A 21,292-nucleotide genomic window follows, 5' to 3' on the forward strand; every position below is an offset into this window, starting at 1 on the left:
CCATCCATCCATCTATCTATCTATCTATCTATCCATCCATCCATCCATCCATCTATCTATCTATCTATCTATCTATCTATCTATCTATCTATCCATCCATCCATCCATCCATCTATCTATCTATCTATCTATCTATCTATCTATCTATCTATCTATCTATCTCCTTCTTTGTATCTATCTTTCTATCTATAAATAATATACCTTTTCTCTCATCTATATCAATCATCTATAAATTATTAATCATCTATCTATCAATCTATTGAATAAATTTTACTTAAGTTAAAAAATAGTGATAGTATTATATGAGTACCTAAATCCTTAAATTATAAATGTTACTGTCTCTTTTTATTTTCCTTAAACACCTGGCTAAGTCTAATGACAGAGTTTTAAGGTCACCTTTAATGTTTACAAGCAGTTTCATTGTCTTCATACTCAGTAAAATGATTCAGTTGAATGTTATTATTCTGTAAATTTAGGTCTGCATAACAGAGTCACCTAAGCATTTATAGATAGCACTGTTGGCCTCACCTAGAACAAGAAGTTGTCATTTACACACTATCCTCAGCTTCTCTGTTTACCAAGTGGAAGGAAAAGAGAAATCAATTAAAGATTATTGAAAAGGTTTAAAACTGGAGAAAGTAAAATTTCATTTTCACTGAGAAATATAAACATAAATCCAAGTTGTGTGACTTTGGTCCTTTCCCAAAAGCTTAATAAAGTGTCTTTGGTGCTTTATTAACCAAGAACAGTGTAGGACAGCTGTCCTGGTTTTCAGCAAGCCTCTTCACTCACCTCATGTACTCATGTATAAGAAGGAAATTAGTGGATTAAGGATAGGACACAATGCATAGGCAATAAAGCGTGCATACTCTCCGTGGATTTCTGAAATTTTCAGCCTTTTCTCCACATCACAGTCAGAGCTACCCTTGCTTAAAATGTTAGTGATGTTGCATTATTCTTAGAATGGAGAGAAAACTCATCAAACATGATCTACATGGATGGGACAGAGTGACATTTTCCTGCCTCTTTGACCGCATCTGGTAACCTCCTTTCCTTTATTTTCCTTGTTCTTATTTAATCACCTTTATTTAATCTCTGAAACACATCAAAGCCCATATACTCCCAGCATACACAGGCATAGCCTAGCCTATATTGTCTTTTTTTTTTTTTCCTTCTGGGAAGCTCTAGATCACCCACAACCCATGGCCCTTTAGCTGTAATTCCCTTTTCAGGGCAATGTTCCTTTTTTTTTTTTCAAAGTTCTTTGGTCAAAAGCCATTACCACTCTTTACCTAATTAATTCTTGTTCTTCTTTTCAAATTGTTGCTTTTCTACCATTCCTTCCTTGAATTTAGATCCAAACTTGGGTCAACCTCCCTTTAAATACTTGGTTTGCTTGCAATTTGTCCGTTGTAGTTTACATTTAGATGGTGATTATTTACCATAGCACTTGGCACATTGTTCCCATTCAAAAGGTGTTAACTGGACTCAAAATAAATGAAATCAGAAAATAAATGAGTTCCTTAGTTTTCTTGTATCTTCTCATTTCTGCACATAGTGATGAAAATATAACTGGATCCTTTTATGCTTTTAAAGATACTTTTTGGTCTCCTTTGGCAACCTACATTTATAGGTTTCTTATTTAATATTTCTGGGTTAAGAACTTCTTTTTTTAACCAAACCTAAAATTCTACTGATGAAATAAAAATCCGTTCTCCTTCTTTAATGATCTCCAAGTGCCATTCCTGATTCGCTGTATATTTCCATAATCAGTGTCTCTCCATTTTTGTATCTCATTCTTGTCTTTTAATTTTGATTATAGATACTCTTTCAGATCAATCCTGCCTGCAGGCACACAGGGAGGTCTTCTTTATTAAGGATCTGAGTTGGTATTAAAAATCCAAAGGTGTTTCTAACCGGGTTGTTCTACTTCAGCCAACTGTCTTCCCCTGAAGGAATCACATGCCCACAAGGGCTCGCCAGTGTCCTCTGAAGACACCTTCTTCCTGGGGACCACTCAGAAAGTAGAGACGTACATAATTAAGATATTCTTAGTTTCTTCGGTTGTTCCGGTGCTTTCTTAGTAGGCATGGGTAGGGAGGGCTTCACAGGGCCGAAAGTCTCCCCTTCCACATTCACAAAAGTCTGCACTCTGCATCCCCTTGACAGCTGCTGGCATCTTCCTGCAAAGCTTTCAAAGCAAAGGTCTACTCTTTATAGTGAAACCGGTGAGGCTCCAACACAGTGGCTGCGATCCTTATCCTACGCTGCGGTAAAATGCTCTAATTTAGATTCACAAAAGGATCCTGTCCCCCTTACTTAGGAGAGCTGTGCAATTTGTCCATAAAAGACTGTGCAGTGCCATTAACGCATACCATAAGTGCTCAGCATCTTTGCATTCATTAAACTGCACATCCTTATGCATAACCTTTCCAGCCTCAGAGCTTGTTTTCTTCCTTCGACGAGTGACAAATGGCAAAAGGGCAAGGGGGTCCCAAACAACGTTTTTGCCTGTGAGGACTAATGTGGAAACCTTAGCTTGATCCATAGCCAAAAACAAACCCAACCAAACCAAACAAACAAACAACAAAACCTCAATACTTTCTTACCTAAAGGAGTTTTTATTCTCTTGAAAACTTATTCTATGGCCAAGAGAGTGACCCCTTACCTCTGAACTTCAGACAGACAGTTTGACAATAGAAAGCCTTTGAGGACAGTGACTAGGAAGCTCCTTAGATACTGTTTAGTAAGCATCTGATGTATCCATCCTCGCTCCTGAGTCCTTGAGGAGAGGGAAGTTATAGAACATTAAAATATTAAAGTTTTTGAACTTTAGTCATAATTATAGAACTTTGCTTTCATTTTTAAAGTTTTTGTTAGCACATATTAGTTACACATAGTAGGGTGGTCATCCCACCATTTTCATACACGTGTGCAGTGTATTTTGTTGATATTCGCCTCTCATTCCACTCTGCTGCCCCTCCACTGGAGCTCATGTCCTTCCCTCCCTACTAGTCTTCCCCCGCACCTGGGTTTTCTTGTCTTTTGTTGTTGCTTGTTTCTTTTTTTATTTCAAATTTGTCTTTGTTTGATTTCTTTTTGGTAACTCAATGAGTTTAGCTAGGGCTACTTACAGAACACGGGTAAAGGGTGATTTTCAGGAGTTGGGGCTCCTTATTCGTAGCTACACCACCGAAGAAAATCTCTCTCCCTCACAGTCACCATTCAGTACCTATCGAACCTCAGATTTCTTGGTTTGCTCAAAAGAAGGGTGTTTCATATGAAGGAGTAGATGGGTAGATTGTTCTGCTTTGGTTTTGGTTTTAGAGGGGGAAGGAGAGTCTAGGAGACAATACAGATCTAAGCATGGAAAGCACTAACTCTACCACAGCACACATGCGCTCACAGTGACTCGTGGTTACCGTTCCAGACCGTTGTCTAAGGGGTTCTCCTTCTAAACTCTGCTCTTCTTTCTCTGATTCCTTCAGACATTCCTCAAGCTTGTGAGATTTCTTCTCGTTTTCATTTAGGTACACCTGAGAGCCTAGCAGAGAAGGAACGCCAGCTCTCCACCATGATTACCCAGCTGATCAGCTTGCGGGAGCAGCTCCTGGCAGCGCACGACGAACAGAAAAAGCTGGCAGCCTCACAGATCGAGAAACAGCGGCAGCAAATGGACCTTGCTCGCCAGCAACAAGAACAGGTGAGACTGGCAAAAGGAGCCAGGGAGCTGGAGATGAGGTGGGGTGGGCGCCAAACTCCCCGAGCAATCACACTGATTGGTTTGTTTGTTATAGGCTTTCTTCAGAATATAAAACCAGGAAAATTCAAAAGAAGAAAAGGAAAAGAAAGAAGGGAGGAGGGAGGAAAGGAGGAGGGAGACTTCTAGAAATCAAGTCTTTAAGAAAACTGAGGGCAAAGAAATGCATCTGAGCTAAGGGAGCATCCTAGCTAAGCAGACATGACTTCTGGAAAGTGTGTGACTTGAATTGCTTAGGTATAGTAATCTACAGAGGTGCCCAGCTAATCCCAGTGCTGCCATAAGCTCTCCCGGGCCTCACTTTCCTCTCTAGAAAAGAAGGGCTATCTTCTAGAGAAACATTGGGACTTGTTAGCTCACTTGTCCAGTGATTCCTCGCCAGCCCCATACAGCTCGTTCCTGCCAGATATCCCTGTCTGGCTTATGCTTACTTTCCAAGGTAATTATGACTACTTTGTCCCTCATCCATGAAGGTCGTATTGGTTTGGGTGGTGAGTTAGTCACTTTCTAGAGTGCAGATAAGTCACTGAAAGCAAATTAGTTCATGGCTCCTTAAAGGACTTGATTGACTCAGAAATGAGTATGAAGAAAAAGTATCAGAGTTTAAATGTATGTCTTTTAGAAAATGAACTACTTTTACAAATTATTTTCTTGTCTCCCAGATGCATTAATATAACAATGATCCTGTAGCATAGTCTTTCATGCCCTAGAACAGACAGACCCAAATTAATGTGCAGTTTTTAGAAATCTGACATTATTACTGGAATTATCTTTTCAGTTAAATGTATTTTACAGGATATATAGAGCAGTATATGCTCTGTTGATTTTAATGAGTTGTGACGCCTGGTATTTTATATGCTTGAGTATTTGCCCACATGTAGGAATATGGACTCAGCCCCTAATGGAAAATAACATAAAGGAACACTGTAAAAAATCAGAAGTTAGAATGTCATTTAGCCATCCAGAGATGACACAGTAATTAACTATTGACACTTGTGAATAAGCTAGCACAAATTAATCTTGACACATTTGCAGACGAGTGATATCTTACAGTGAACACTTTGTAATTATATTTCAAAATGAAAATTAAATGACACTTAAAACTAGGTTGTCATGCTCAATGAAGCGAGCATGTAGCTCAACCGATTGGCAAATAGAATTCAGAGTTTGAGCCACATGGTGCTTATGTACCATACTTCACCGTGTCAAAGCCATGTGTGTAGAGTGGATGATGGCAATTGCACTGTGGTGTTCCCGATGCATTTCTAGGCAGCACTTTATCATTTACGAGGGACCATCAATATTAGATGCCTGGTGGTGTTTCACCAGCTTGCTAAGAGGAAATAAATATTCAAGGGTTCCAGTGTCCATACCTAGAGCTACAGAGTGAGTGGTCCATTTCTGATTTGAGGGTTAGCAAGCCATCCTAACCTGGTTAAATACTGTTTCATTGGACTGTACGCTCTAGGGAAGAGAAATCCCAGTTCTCAAACTGGAGTCACTTAGAGGCCCCAGCATTATATTTCCAGTTTGAGCCAGCTGTCATCAGAAACCATGGAGCAGCATCGGGAAGTCTCCCTCTGTGCTGTCGTGTGCTGGGTGACATGCTCGGGTACTTCGCAGGTTCTAGGTGAGGGAGGGTGACAGGAAGATGTATACAGGTGGGGATTGGAGTCATCCGCACTATTTTCACATCCAACACAGCTTATTCTAAAATCTTGGCTTTTAGAAATAGGTAGAAGGAGGGACTCTTAATCACAAAGCACTATGGAATTATGTCCTCCTGGGTGCTATGCTCTTGGGCTCTCCCTGTCTCCTTGTTTCATAGTTCATGCTCTGGAAGAATCCTTTTTAGAGCCTAAGAATATGGTCAGTTGTAAGTGGGCAGCGAGTGGGCAGACAGGGAGCACCTGAACTCTGACTCCTGGTTAGTTAGGCAGCAAGCTCTGCCTTCTTATGGAAGTCTTTTGCCCTCCTAAGGGGCAGATGTGGTCTCCAGTAGGGTTTGGATTTCATCTAGTATTTCTTTTCATAGACCAGATAACTTTTCCAGATGCTGAGTTTGGTTGCTGTGTAAAGCAAGGAACCTGTACGCAAATCCTGTACTATAGAACAAGTGCATCGCTGTCATGAAAATGCTTTGTAGGTCAGAGAATGCCATCCAAAAAGCTAATTTTTTAATTGTTTACTATGTTTTCATGTCCCTTTGAGAATATTTGTAAGTGTGCCAAGGTCAAATGACGTAAATAGACCGGTGGCACATTAGGAAGCCCTTTGTTGCAGATTTTACTTTTCCCCGCCAGGCTAACCTCTGGACAAAAGTGGTCAAGGTTCTCCTGTTTTATTCTGGAAGGATCTAGTTTCCAACGTTCTGTGGTTTCCAGCCAGTCAATGTAAACTGAGGAGCTTGCTCTCAGTTAAAGCACAAGACTGTAGTTTGCATCTCTGGGTAAAGTAGGAGTACCCCATTGGCTCAGAATCTCCTCCTTTCCTCTCTGGTCCCACTGCCTCCATCCAAGGGGAGTCTTTCATATGGAGGAGCTGTAAAGCATCTGCAGTAGTAGGAGAGAGCGGAGGTAACGGTAAAGGTGCAAAGCATTTCATTTTAACCTAATGGAACTTTATTTCTGATAGATCGCAAGACAACAGCAGCAACTTCTCCAGCAGCAGCACAAGATTAATCTCCTGCAGCAACAGATCCAGGTCAGTGTGTTTTATTACCTCATCTGATTACCCAATGTGCTTTTCCTTGAAAATGGAATTTAAGGTGTTGTAAATGCACGACTGTCTTATCAACAGTGCCAGTGTGTCTGTTATTTGAGGATGATGCGGTACACAGTTGTTGTCCAAGGGGACAGCCAGGTGGTAGTCACAGCATTCTCTGGTATTATATGTGAGCAGAATACACTTATCCACCCTCCTCAGCCCTGCCTTCTTCCATTTGCCCTAATGCCACCAAGCTAAAACTTCCTGGTTTCCAAAGCAGCATACACAGATGGCTGTTTTCACTGTTAAAAGCCACTTTCTGCTTTGTGTTTTATTGTGTGATACAGGGTCACAGAGGGAAGACTACTTTTATTTCCTCATTAGGACTGGTTGGGTCAATTCTGAGAAGAATCTGGGAAAAGCCTGGGATTTATTAATTTCTTTCTTAGCAAGTTCTAGCTGCACTGTCTTTGGATGCTAAGGAAAACAGACTGAGAAATGAACAGTGGCCTGTCTTCAAGGAGCTTACAATTCAGACAGAAAAAAAAGGTTCTGAATAATTATAACCTATTTTGGAGAAGTCAAGTCATTATTTTTATTTGTTTATTTTTCTATAAAAATGTGCAGTTCATTACAAGGTCTGCGAAGGGAAGGTGGTGGTCTGATTTATGTTGTTCCTTTAGACAATGATTAAATCAGCTAATAGCTGTTTCAGATAGGTGGGGAGAACGCCTTCTATTTCTGAGTAGAAACCTAAGTGTGTGAATTGTAGAAAGTGCTAGAATAAGGCACTGGTTGTCTAGATTAACCTGCAGAACATTGATCCCAGAGCTATGCTTAGCCAACCATAGAATTCTTCTCTTTTTTGTTGTATTTTCTAATCTGCTGGGATCTAGCCACTACAGCTGAGCCAGTGTCTTTTGAGGTTTCTCAGCACCTTTACCGAGTGCCTTCTTGCACTCCCAAAGCACCAGTGACATAACTCATAGCCTCCTCTAATGTTCTACTGTATTGATGAATGCCAGTGATTTTAACTTAGATCTTTCCTTCATTTTGTTAATCATTCTTAGTGTTCTGGGCACCGTGACTACACTGAAAATTCGAACAGTGTCTGAAGAGGTACCTCTCTTCAATTTAGCTTTTTGTTTTGGCAACTTCGCTTTGAAGATTTAGCTGGAATGTGTTGTCTGGTTTTGTTCCGATTCTGTATTCTATATTCACATCCACATTTCAAAATCAAGATAGAATGTCCTTTGCATTTTGATGGTCAGACTTCACAATTAAATCTGGGAATAATTTCTCATCTTTTTCATGCCTCATGCTGGGGTCCTTAATTACATGGCTATCCAGGTGTCCCCTTGTCTGCACTTATTAAAGTTTCCAGTGTATTTCCTACTCCTGGGGTTACAATTTTTAGTCTGTGGTTTCTTACATGTTTCTCTAGCTTTCTCCAAGAACTCAGGGGTGTTAAGTAACATGACAGGTTAGTTCCCTTTGTGGGCTCTCCTATAAGGGTATGTATTTATGTATTTCTAATCTATTCTGCTTTTTCATCCAATGTTATTTATGCAACTGACAGTCTTGATTGGCATCTTTCTATGCTCCTGGAAACCTCAGATGAATAGCTGTCAGTTAGTAGTATTTTTATGAAATAGTATAATTATTAATTACATATGGTTTTATTATTGTAACATGAAATTTATGTGTTTTAAGTAAATATGGGACACAATCTTAAAATATTAATCTGAATATTCACTTTAAGAGGATAGAGATCCCATAGCTCAGCTGGTAAAATGCTTGGTACTCAGCATAAAGACCCAAGTTCCATTCTCAGAACCCTACTTAGAATCCCAGCACTGGGGAAACAGAGACAGATGTACTCCGAGGGTTTGCGGGCAAACCAGATATAGCCTCAGTGGTATAAGCTCTAGGCCAATGAGAGACCCTATCTTAATAAAATAAAATGGATAGCACACAAGAACTTGATGCAAGGTTGACTGTTAGCCTCCACAAGCATATAATTGACATATATGCACACTTTCCCACATGTATCCACTCAAACATACATGTGCGTGCGCACACACACACATTCACACACATATACACACAAAAAGAATATAAACTGGTTTCTAATAGACTTTTAATTATCTATTTTTGATACATTTTTAATGATTTAAATTTTTAAAAATCTAATCAGCAATTGAACTCAGAAATCAAGTTATAAAACAGCAAAGGTACACAATGTTAGTGTTAGACTCATTCTAGGGATTTAGATTTCTTTCTAACAAGAATCCATGCTTTTCAAAACAAGAGAACAGTAAGGCTTATGTTTACTGTTCCTTCTGTCCTGGGCTCCTGCTACATGACCTATCTTGTCAGCACTTATCTTATCAGTGGGAGACCATTCTAAGAATATTTCAAATGCTGAAAACACTCCTTGCACAAAACATATTTATCTCTGACACTTACAAAGCAAGTTTTGATATTCAACCTTTCAGCTAGTTCTTGGGGAGAGTACATGAGTTAGCTGTATTTTTAAAGATAGTTTCTCACCAGTCATAGACATAATCTTATTTATAAGATTACAGTTGGGTTAATTTTAATGTACTTTTGGAGGGAAAATGTGAGATTAAAAGCTAGTTCAATAATACTTTTTAAGAAAAATCATACAAAGGAAAATATGTTTCCATCTTATACAGAACTAGCCAGATGATTAAAAATTAAATCTAGCCTTTTAATGTTTTCTTATTCTGAGACAGAGTCTCACTATGTAGACCAGGCTGGCCTAGAATTTAGAGAGATCAACTGTTCGGCCTCCCTAGCTCTGGGATTAAAGACCAGTTTAACTGCTTTTCATAAAGTTCCCAATGACTCCAAAGGCAATTTGAAAGGTTTAACACTTTAACCTTCTACAATCTTGAGTCCTAGAACCTATTAGCCACATGTTCAGCAGGAATTGCTTTTATAATCAGCTGTAGGTATTAAGTTGCTATATTCAAGACATTATTCTAGTTCAGTATGCTGATTTGTTTTTCAATTGGCAAGCTTTAGCAGAAAGGGAAAAGTGTCTAAACTCTCTTAACAACTGCATATAAACACATCTGGACCTGTTTTAAGAGCAACAAATGAAAACTTCAATGATTTGCCCAAAATGAAAACCATGGTCTTTCATTAGAATTAGGAAAAGACATTATTGAGATGGTCTTGTAAAGGCTCCATGAGAATTTTCTTTGTAATCATTCAGAACATATATGTGCAGTTGAGATAATTTTTCCTTTATATTTTTTCTTCTTTGTGCACATATATTTTCTTCTTTATGTATACACACACACACACACACACACACACACCCCATAATTTTCTTGGTGGATCCTAACTATACTTTTTAAAAAGATTCTTCTAAGATTGTGTAAGTAGAGTTAAAAAATATAATGAAGGATTTTGTGAACTTTTAAAATAGTTTTCATGAGCTAATGTTTACATTTTTAAAAATCAGGATAATAACTTAAATGATAATTACCACAGCTTAATGTTAACAGATGCTGTTGGCCTGGTGAACTCAAATCCACTTGTGTCTTTGGGGGAGCTGGTGATCCCTTGAAGTTGTTACATACTAAGTGAATCTCCTCAATGGAACCCAGGAAAAGTCAGGCATGATTTATATTCCCAGGACAGCATGACCATAAAATGTAAAGCTAACCCACCTTCCCTAAGAGCTGCACTGTGGTACCTCGCCAGTGTTCTGAAGCACTTTATTCTTGAGTTATGTGAGCTGACATACAAAACCCACTTTTGATGTATCAAATTGTTGTTATAGTGTTTTAATCAACTAGTCAAGGGAAGGCTTTATTAGATGAAAAAATATTTTATAAATCCAGATACTTTGATTTCCTTATGCATTTCTTCATCTAGTCTCATTGGGCCATATCATACGTTTGAATCAGAGAAGTCATTCTTCATGGATACAATAGCCTATACTGCGGCACCTGCACCCTGTCATTAGGATTACATTCAACGATGGCATCTCATGCTGCAATTTCATCTTTGTAAGAGAGTCCAGCTTATTAAAATAACTTTGTGAATAAAAACTTACTTTTCCAGAGATGTATGGAGTTGCCCAATTATCAAAGTATTTTCAGACTAGGGTTTAGAGTCAATCAAGTGGTCTGACTTCAAGACTGACTAAAGAATGGTCTCCTGTGGAGGAACTGCCTGCTGGGGTTTCCTCGGGCGCTTGACTTTCTGCACAGAAAGAGCTGTCAGTTCATACAGCATGGCTTCTTGAGTCAACCTGGGAAACTTGGAATCATTATCTCTCTATTTTATCATAAATATCCAGATATTCCTTGCCCCCATCCACCATTTCAGATACATGTTAGGTTGGAACTCAATTCATAGAGAACCAGAAACAAATGCCATGCTGTTTCTTTCCAGAGACTTTGCTATGCTGGAAGTCTTCTCTTTTAAGTGCTGTAGGACCCAAATTGTTTTTCAGCTTTATTTCATGAAAGATTTATTCTTTTCTTAGGAGCACATGATATTTTCATATCTAGTATTTTCTAGTTTAGTTATTCCTACATTCTGCCATTTTATTTCATGTGTGCCTGCATTACTTGTGTGGTAGAGCACCAATAAATGTGTGTTCTCCTTCCCCCTGTTAGTTAATCAGAGATATACAAATATTCTAAGCAAGAACATGATTATCTTAAGCAATCAAACATGGTGGTTTGAGACAGCCTCTGGCTTTGAGCTAAACTTTGCCTGTGGCTTCCTTCAGCATGATTAACTACAGATATTTCAGGTATCTGCTGAGCAGGATAAAGGACTACCTTTGTATGTGAAGTAGTTATCTAAAGATCAGAAATAATTGCTTTGTACATTAGCCTTCATGGCCTGCTTGACCTGGTTAATTAATTTTTTGCTAGCATAAAATAATAGATATATATTTAAGGATATGCTTCATCGTTAAGTATCTAATTGACCTCTAATTTTAAGAGCTGGGCCTTCCATTTATTGTCTTTCCAGGATGGCTAGAGCAGAGCACAGTCGAGTGCTGGCTTCCACTTTCAGGCCAGCTTAGGTTTGCATCTCTTTTCTAACTGCATTTAGGGTTGAGAAGCAGAAGGCAATTACACGGCTCCTGTTTGGGCTCTAGCAAACAGTCTGGTTCTGTGTGGTATCGATCGGTAATGGATCTCCTTCCAAAAGCCTCAGAAAGAAGCAAATAAATCCATCGAAAGCAATTTGATACTTCTATTGGCATTGTACATGTGTCTGGTAGTCTCTTGCCATTGCAATGAAATAAACAAAGCTTAGAAGTCTAGGATTAGCCCCCAGCTTCAGCAAGCCCTTAAAATATCTTGTAATTCTATCTTCAATCATGAATTAGCCAAGAAAAACAGACCCTCTCTCCTCTCTCTTTCTCTGCTGTGCGCTGTTTTCAGTTGCCCACAGGCAAGCTGTGGTGATCTTCTTTGGAAGTTTAAAACCAAGATAAAAATGCAAATCTAATTATTTCTTTTCTGTAATATAATTAACTTTTAAAGTAATGATAGATGCTCTATAGCCTGCTTCAAACATTTTAATAATGAAGTTTCTAGATTATAAAGAATAGGTAAAGCTGCTGTAATTTATGAATTGCAAGGACCGTAAAAGCTAAAATGGCAAAGTCTTAAAGTGGTTTAAAACTATACATTAATCACTCTAGATTGTTCAGTTTTGAATGGGTCTAGAAATAAGAAGAGCATAGACAAGAGCCTATAAGATGCTCTGCAGACTTAATCCAATAGCTACTTACTTTTCAAATGTGGCCTGTGCAAAGCTGCTAGGCAGGGGAGAACTGAAGGTTGTAAGTCTGGTTTTTCCTGTGTGCATTCCTCCCCTTCTTTACCCTGTCTAGTCTATGCATCCCTATCTCATCAGACCTGTTCACCTCTCAGATCCTAGATCCCCAGCTTCCCAAATCAGAGATTCTGAAAATTCATGGAAGCCAGAGGCTTTGCTTCTTACTTGTTATTAAAGTGCTAGAAAGTCTCCTCACCTCCTAGATAGGGCATGAAGCTTCCTAGTGGGCAAGATGATTCTGGTGGTTATCAGCAGGTGACATCACACAGTGCTGACTCGGTCTTATAAGAAGAAGGTCACTTTCTGCTGTTTGTTTCTTGGTCATCTTTACACTGAGTGTGTAGTTTTGTATAAATCTTAAGTTAATCTCATCACCCTCCTTCGTGTGTGTGTGTGTGTGTGTGTGTGTGTGTGTGTGTGTGTGTGAGAGAGAGAGAGAGAGAGAGAGAGAGAGAGAGAGAGAGAGGGAGGGAGAGAGAGGGGTATATGACAATAATGGAATAACATAAGTATATATATATTTTTCTTTTCATTATTGTCTTCTTTGGAGATGAAGTCTCACTGCATACTGGCCTTTTACTCGCAGTGATTCTTCTGCCTTGGCTTCTGAGTGCTACCATTAAGAACATGGGCCACCACATATGCCCTCTGGTTATTTGCTTATTTATTTCCTTCTAGAATATTTTTTTTAAAAAACATACTTTATTAAATCTGAGCACTCAGTCCTTGATAGCCAATACTTTGACCAGTTATGAGAGACTGCCCACTGTAAAAATAAGCTTCTCTGACCAAAGTTGAGAGCAGCAAAAATATATGAATATAAATAAATACTTAGAAGGCAGTTTGACAACATGGCCATTTAACAAAACAATGCTAAGTTCCCTCAATACGTTCAACGACCTTCTTTGACAAGAACTTTTGACCAGGTTTATAATAACAGCCTCAAAATCAATCAGATAGACGTTTATTACTCCATAATAATCATGCCACTACTTCACATATTGCCTAGCATGTCACTGTTGTAGCATGCAAGGTCCAGTACTGGGTTAGACCATTGGTGGCTTTTCCAGGAGTCTGAGTAGCACCCTCTGGCACGGTGGAAGCTAGCCAGCAGAGACAGAGTTTCCTGCTTAGTTCAATAGAGATTACATGTTAGTGGTTCTTAGTCTTGTTTGCACTTTGTCATTACATGGAAGACTTATAAAAGTACTGACACCTCATGATCATGTCAAATACTTTAATTATTTAGTTAGGGTACAGTCCCAGCATGGGCAAGGCTAAAAGTTCTTTCTGTATAATTATAATAAGAATTGAGAAGTGTTGACTTAATATGGTAATATGGATTACACACTTAAATGTGAATTCTACGTTGCTTAGATTTGCTTTGTCTATTCAACTATCCAACCATCCATCCACCCTTCCACTCACCCAACCATCATCTACCCGTCTATCAATCTATCCATTCATCTATCCATCCAATAGTGTAGAGGATTGGTACATAGATTAAAAACTAAATGAGTAAGTAGTTAAAATATACTTTCATCTTTGGTCACAGACACTTAGCTTCCTAGCAACCTTAAACAGACTGTATATGAAGTAAATAACTGTGGCTAGTTTTTCCAGTAGTTTGATTTATAATTTTTGTAGCAGTATATAAGGAACACAAGAAAGTGATGGTGTTAGATGTATGGTTTTAGGAGACAGTACATTTAAAAATGAAATATGGTCTTATAAAAAGAGACAAAAAGCATTTAATGATATTTCAGAGACTACCTGGCTTACTTTCAGTATTGTTCTAAACAGATTTTTTTTTAACCAGCAACATGAATTATTCCTCACCCTGACATATTCTTTATGGGTTGGATAAATGGCTTAGCAGGTAACAGTGCTTGCTTAACAAGCATAGGATCTGAGATCAAATCCCAGCATCTACATTATAAGCTGGGTGTGGCCATGCTCATGCCTGAAACCTAGCTTTGTAAGTGATGGAGACAGGAAGATTGTTGGGACTTGCTGGTCACCAGCTAAATTCCAAATTCACTGAGATACCCTTTCTCCAGGGAGTAAGGCGCAGAGAGATAGAGCAGAACACTCTGTCCTGCTGTGATATATACATACATATGTATGGTACATATATATGATATATACATATATATGCATATATGTACTTGCACATATATATGTACTTGCATACTACCACATATGCGTGTATATCACACATACTACATTCACATATATACTCATCCAAAATTCTGTTTATTTAATTAGTTAATTAATTTTGAGGTGGGGTCTCATGTAGCCCAGACTACCCTACAACTCCCAATATAACTGAGGATGACAATGATGTTCTTGTTTTCATCTCCTGAGTGCTGGGATTGCAGGCATGAGTCACCAGGCCTTGTTTATTTGATGTTGGGGATCAACCCGAGGCTTTGTTTATGCTAGGTAAGAACTTTACCAACTCTGCTACATCCTCAGCTCATTACCTGTTGTTTTCTTAAAGTGTTTAAAATTATAAAGTCGACTACACTTTAACATCCGTGAAAGTGCAGAAGTCTAGGGACATTTAAAGCTAGATTCCTTCCCACAAACCAACCAATCTGGATTCAGGCATGCTATATTAGAGCACAGGCAACTGGTACAGATTTTGGAGATGAATGAGTCAGGGATGCAGGTTCCAATCCAGTCAATAATTAGTTTTGTAGTCTGTTTTACTATTTATTAGCTGAGAGACAAGTTACTTTAGATCCATAGGCCTGCGTTTCCTAATCCCTAGAAATGGATGATTATGGTACCTTACAGTAATTTTGAGGTTAGAGATAACTAACTGTGAAAGGCCCTAAGGAATCCCCTGCCTAGTAGCTGTATCCATGCTATCATTAGTGACGCTCCTGGATGATGGGGTGCAGGGATACTTTCAGAACTCCTAGAGGAGAAGCCGGTATGGGCGTATTTTGCAAGTGCACATATGTAATTCTGTGTAGATACACACATGTGCATTCAATACCTACAAATTGGTGATGTGAGTATAAGATAATCATTATGTAACTATGTAATTAATTATTACCTTCAATTGACTAGAGGCAAAGAAAGAACAACTACTTCCTCTGGTTGCCAAGTGAGAGCTGTTTCTATTGTCAGGGAGTAAGGCTTATCAGGCATGCAGAAATGATCAACTGAGCATTAGTGCTGCCTGGAGATGATCAAGAGGGAGCAGCGTATTTTATTCTGGAAAACAGGGTCTAATTCTCAGCTCTCACACTAAAACAGGCCTTGTTATCAGATCGACAGTGCTTGAGAAATTAGGATAGTAAACGAACCTTTCCAATTTATTTTATAGCTTTTTAAACACAGATGAAGTTGTGCAGTATAGCTACCAGACATGGAAGACCCTGTCTAACATAAAGTTGTTGATATAAATCTTACATGTGCCATCTCCCATAAGTCAAGCCCTTGCCTGGCTTCTGTGAGTTATATCTACACTTAGAATTTAAGAAGTTAAACGGTATGCATACCAGGCTCGAGAGGGGGGAATAAAAATTGATCTACTGTGTGGGACTTGATGGAGCACAAGGGAATACCCTCTGAGTTCTGAGGGATGTCCTGATGTAACCATTTTTAATTCATATATAGTAATTCCCACTCTAAGTTATTAGGGCCAGAGTCTAATATTTTTACCTATTCAAAAATAAAAGAAAATAAATTATGTAAAACCAGTAATGTCTCTTGCCAGATCCTATGTTTATTTCATCCACCACCCTGTCCATTAAGAAATGTAAAGTTGGACCCTTCAAGGAGGAAATTTTTGTATTTCCCAGATCAGAATGAGACTGGAACCCATCTTTAGTCAAGTGGCAGAAGCCTGTGTATTTAAGTGAAAAGATTTTCCCTTAGAATGTCTTGCCAGCAGTAGCAGAGATTAATATGGTAACCGGCTCTCCACTGGGCTAGCTTGACTGCTGTTGGGACAGACTGATGGGGAGCAGGCTAGGCCCATTATGTGCTAGAATTGTCTCATGCACTGACTCTTCTTCATATAAAAGTATCTTCTTTTACATATAAACATATAAGTATATTTATTGATATATCATATTTATATACATAAATATATAAATGAATATATATTCATTTTAGGGAGAAAAGATTTGAAACTGATGTCAGTTGTTTTTTTTTTTTTTCCACAGTAGTCACTTCAGGAACCAGTGTCCTAAGTGAACAAAACATTTCTTATTTACTGTTACCAGAATACTGGTGTTTCTGGAACTGGATTTGGCAGAAGTTGTTTGTAAACATTGAAGAATCAGTTAAATATGGGGTACTCTGAGGTTATTATGCTTGAATGGAGCCTCGGGAGGCAGTTGGAAGCTGGGAACTTCCATGAGAGAAGGAACCCCAGCTGACAGGACAGGCAAGTGTCTGTTCAGTGAAGGGCTTCTCCTTCTCAGTCATCATGTCTGCCCTCCCTTCTCCTCCTGACTCGCACTTCAGTGCAAACACTGAACTCTGAGCAGCTTTACTGCTGCTGTGGCTCGAGAGAGAAAATGTGTGCAGTGGCAGCTATCAGAGCACCAGTGTCCAGGAACAGAAAATGTGGTTTCTGAGATGGCTATTTTGTGATTAGTGGTGGCTTAAGAAAATCTGTATACTACTCCACTGAGGTCTCTGCCGTCTCTGTGCCCTCAGGTATCTGTGTCGTGTGGCAGCAAGATAAAGTGGAGGCGCCATTTACTGACCTGGGATTTGTCTATGGCAATGGTGCTCTAGAAGTATGAATTACTAGGTTCTGGAGGTTAGCCTTAGATCATCAGGTTGCCCAGATTAGTACCACAGTGATGGTCCCAGCATGTTCTTTACCACTTGAGAAATCCCAGCTCCTTGCTGACTGTCATGCAGGAGCAGAGAGCGGCACTCTGCAGTGGAGTGTCCACACCACAGTTGTGTTTCTGCTGAGATTTGTCTGACATCATTCTGATTGGATCATTAGGTTCACTGGGTTCCAAAAGGTCCCACACAGACCCCATTTTAGGATGGGGGATATCCTTGGAATTCCTAAGCCATGAATAATCTCTCATGGGCGAGAGGTCAAACTGTAGTAGTCTGTAGAGTGGGTCATCTGAACTCTGTAACGAAGACTTGACTTCCATATTGATGACATTGGTCCTTCATAGTGAGATGAATCCCTGCCTAGTAACCCTGATTTGTGATGTCCTTTCTGTACCCGGTCCTATACATAGTCATTAAGGCAAATGTGTTTGAATATCAGACTTAAGTTATCTGTTGTTTTTAGTTTGGAATTAAATTTTTTTCTAAGTGCTTTTATAAAAAAAAGTTTGTTAAAAAATTAAATGTATATTGAAAGATCTTAAGTATTAAATTAAATTTATTGCCTATTCAGTTTTTAATGATTTTAGATAATGTTTATAGTATAATATTGCTTGGAAAGAAACACAGGATACAACAATGCAAAAAAAGTATGATCTTATAAAGTTACATAAAAATAAGCCTCAAGAGAGAGCCTGGAAGAGAAGGTAGCGCTTGTCTTCCTGTGTCTGCCCTCATCATATGTAATCCCCACCTCTTAGCACAACTGAACAACTAACTGCCTGTGGTTGCTGGTTGCTTCCACAGAACTTTCAGAGGAAAACAGTCTCCAAATAGCTTGCAAATATGCAGGTCAAGGTTTTCTCAGTGTCTGAAGTCCATTTCTGATGCCGGCACCTGTTTCTGACTAATTCTTCTAACTTTGCCCGCAACAACAGGTTCATTCCATGCACTTGAATAATCTTCTTGGCTCATGCCAGCTATCAGTCTGCCACCTGTAGAAGAGGGCTCACGATGGTGACTACACTGCCGTCTGTAGAGCTTATTCCCATCTTGATGGGGTGCCTAAATACCCAAGTTGGAGACAAAATAGAATCAGGGCAGAGACAAAAGATTTGCTCAGTGGAAGAAGGAAACCCAGACTTGGATTCAGCCATTGGTGCCTGGTCTTCGCTCTGCCCTACTGCTTGACCTTCAGATATTCTGCTTTCCCATGTTTAGAACAAGGGTTTCAGACCCTGCCCCTGAAGTTCCAAGGAGCTGCGGTTCTGGGTGACAGAATGGACATGGGTCCTTAGAGGAAAGGAGAGGGCGTGGGCATTCTTGAGGACAAATGCCATGTTGACCGTAGCAGCACTGGCCATGTCCACAGAGGAGGATGCCTCTGTTGTAAAACATGGAAGAGCTTGGACTCCTGAGGTCCCTCTGTGGGACATTGCGATGGACGGTAATGCTTGCTACCTATATGCAGTCTAGGGCTTTTTAGAAAACTTCATTTAGGAAGAGGACCATAAATGCCTCCTTTCAGGGGACAGCAAACATATCTTGCTGCTAATGACAAATTCCTGGCTCTAAGGATCCATAATGGAAAGGGTGACTCAAGCTTAATTTTAGTGTTACAAGTAAAATATTACAATTTTTGGGAAAAATTCATAGCTTTCCAAGATATTAATTGCAGGAAATTACAACACATCCCACTGAAGTGTTACGTCAGTGGCACACAGAATGTACAACAGCAGCTCTCAGTGCTCTTGTTTTCATCCCCAGCTGCATTTTCATTTGGAGAGAGATGTTAAGTGATGGGAACTTTGTCTAGCCCTCGGAGTGGGTGGAGTGTGGTTCAGCCTGTTAAGGGCAGGTCTCCCTACGTGCTTCCTGGAAGTAGGTTTCCAGTGTCGACAATGCAGACAAGGATCCTTGTGGCCATTTCTTCATTTGCAGCTAGTTATGTTTCATCGTCTGGTACCAATGAATTTTCCAACTAGAATTTATTTATTGGTTTGTATGATGAAAATATAAGAGAATTTCATTTCTGATGTGTGGTAGTGCTTAATATGGTTTTCCGATTTCTTCCCATTTTGTTTGAAGTAAATAGGGTAATTACTCACTAAAATTCTAATATATTTCAGGGCTTTAGGGATGAATCTAAAACAGAACCATATAATGTTCTATTTAAGCAAATCCAAGTTCTTATTAGGCGGTTCACCTTAATGCCATTTTTAATAAATAAACTTTGTTTTATTTTTTCAAGGGTTATTTAATTTTTGTTGTGATGCCACATTCTGATGTCTGCCTCTGCCAAGACCTGCAGGATGTGATTGTGATTGTGCTTTAAATGTGAAAACAATTTGCTCTTTGAAAATTGATAAACCCTCTGGGGAGGATGCATAAATGTGAATGAGAAGGAGTCTGATGTACTTCCACTTCTTTCTTTCTTCTCTGCTGAGGCATGCTTAGAGTTTATCTGTTCTTGCATAAGGCATTTGCACCATGTACAACGGTCAGCTATCTAAGTAGATATATATGAAGCAGATTCTTGGGAAACTGTGGCCACGCTGCTCCCATGGGTTGTTTATGGTCCCCATTAATTACAGGACTTTGCCATATATCCATTGACTAGATCTGGTTTTACTTATCAGATCCAGGCATGCTTTTGTCCCCTGCTGCTTAGGGTGAAGTCCTTGTGCTACCAGGTTCTTAGGACTCCAGAGTTCAGGGCATCTTAAGCATGGAAGCTGACAGTCATAGAAAGATTAACACTGCTGTAGCAACCCCTTGGTATATTCTCTCTCTCTCTCTCTCTCTCTCTCTCTCTCTCTCTGCAACACAGATGAGACAAGCAATTTACTTTTAAATGTAGTAGTCATTTTAGTAATTATGGACACATCTTCATTTTTCTATAGCCCATCCCTTCAGTGCTTTTGGTAAACTGAAGAGCCTTGAAGCATGGTTGATACTTTTTCTCCACAGTCTCCATGTTTATCGTCAGGGAAAGGAGTAAGTAAGGATGGGGTGAGAGGCAACACTCTGCAGATTGCCTCATCACCATCTCCCCCCGGAGGAGCATTGTGTATCCTGGGAAATGAGAATTCAGGAAGGGGATTTACTTGGGTTTCAAAGAAGGCTGTTGAGCTTTCCTAGTGGAAAGAGCTGGCAGTAGGCAGTCCTTGCCATCTCTGCCCTGAGAGATGTATCACCCTTGTATCCTGAGAGGTGAGGTATTGAATTTGAATAGGAGAGCAAGTCTGTGGTGTTCTAGGCCTTTCCATTTCAGTGTTGCCAGGAATGGCTCCTGTAACTGGGCTTAAACCCAGCTGTGAGAAGCATTGGCATTTTATAGGATGAGTGAGCCAAGATTAACCATCCACGTGGGAAAGATCTGTGGGAGGAAATCTGAGGAGACACCGCCTCTTCACTTATGTGGGCCACTTATGTTGGGAAATTTTCATCACAAAAAAAGCCTTATTACATTTTGAAAACAAACAATAGGAGGCTTTTTTTCCTTCCCAACTAGCTGTGAAGTTGTACAAGAAAAACACTGAAAACTGGCCGGGCTCTTATGCTCTACGCAGAGCAGATGAAATGATTCATTGGGTTTTATGCACATTCTGTGAAGGGTTAGCATTGCTAACAGAATGAGTGGCAGCCTCTGGGAGCGGAACAGACCCCAGGGACTAGTCTTTGTTCCTCTGGTCTTGACAGGCATGTGCCTCTGTTAAATGAGGGCTTAATTTCTCTCATATGTGAACAATTTCCAAGCCCAACAAAGGCAGCCAGGGCTGGAGCTGTTCAAAAGGACTGACACAGGAGGAAGCATTCTCGAAGGAAGAGGATGCTAAAGGCTAATTACTCTCTCTGCTTAGCCACGATTTTATATTTTTCACTACTCAAGGTTTATTAACATGGGTCTGCCACAAGTTTTTTTTTAAAAAAACATAAACACATATTAAAATTACAAGGGTATATTTTTATTCTCTGTGAAATAGACATTTGCTGATCTCTGCTGCTTGAAGAGAGGTGTGCCTCTCAGAAATCCTGGTGTATATCATGGAATATTAATTCAATAGAGGGGGAGGGGAGAGGCCAATATACTTGGGATTTCTGTCTCAAGTGGAAGGAATTTAAACTATTTACTAAGTGGCACCCCTGGACACTCTGTGA

The 21,292-nt window shown here is 39.4% G+C and overlaps 1 protein-coding gene across 17 annotated transcripts in view; it reads left to right on the forward strand.

Annotated features, from left to right (window-relative positions):
- Positions 1–21,292, forward strand: part of Sox6 (SRY-box transcription factor 6) — a 546,519-nt gene that overhangs the window by 358,535 nt on the left and 166,692 nt on the right. For all 17 annotated transcript variants that reach the window (XM_085692949.2, XM_085692958.2, XM_085692951.2 and 14 more), the window contains 2 exons: positions 3,531–3,703; positions 6,395–6,463. In XM_085692949.2, coding sequence (XP_085549075.1) covers positions 3,531–3,703; positions 6,395–6,463 — 242 coding nt within the window. The remainder of the gene's footprint in view (positions 1–3,530; positions 3,704–6,394; positions 6,464–21,292) is intronic.

The sequence above is a fragment of the Myodes glareolus genome, chromosome 7 (genome assembly GCF_982192425.1).
Source record: "Myodes glareolus chromosome 7, mMyoGla1.1, whole genome shotgun sequence".
Taxonomy (NCBI): domain Eukaryota; kingdom Metazoa; phylum Chordata; class Mammalia; order Rodentia; family Cricetidae; genus Myodes; species Myodes glareolus.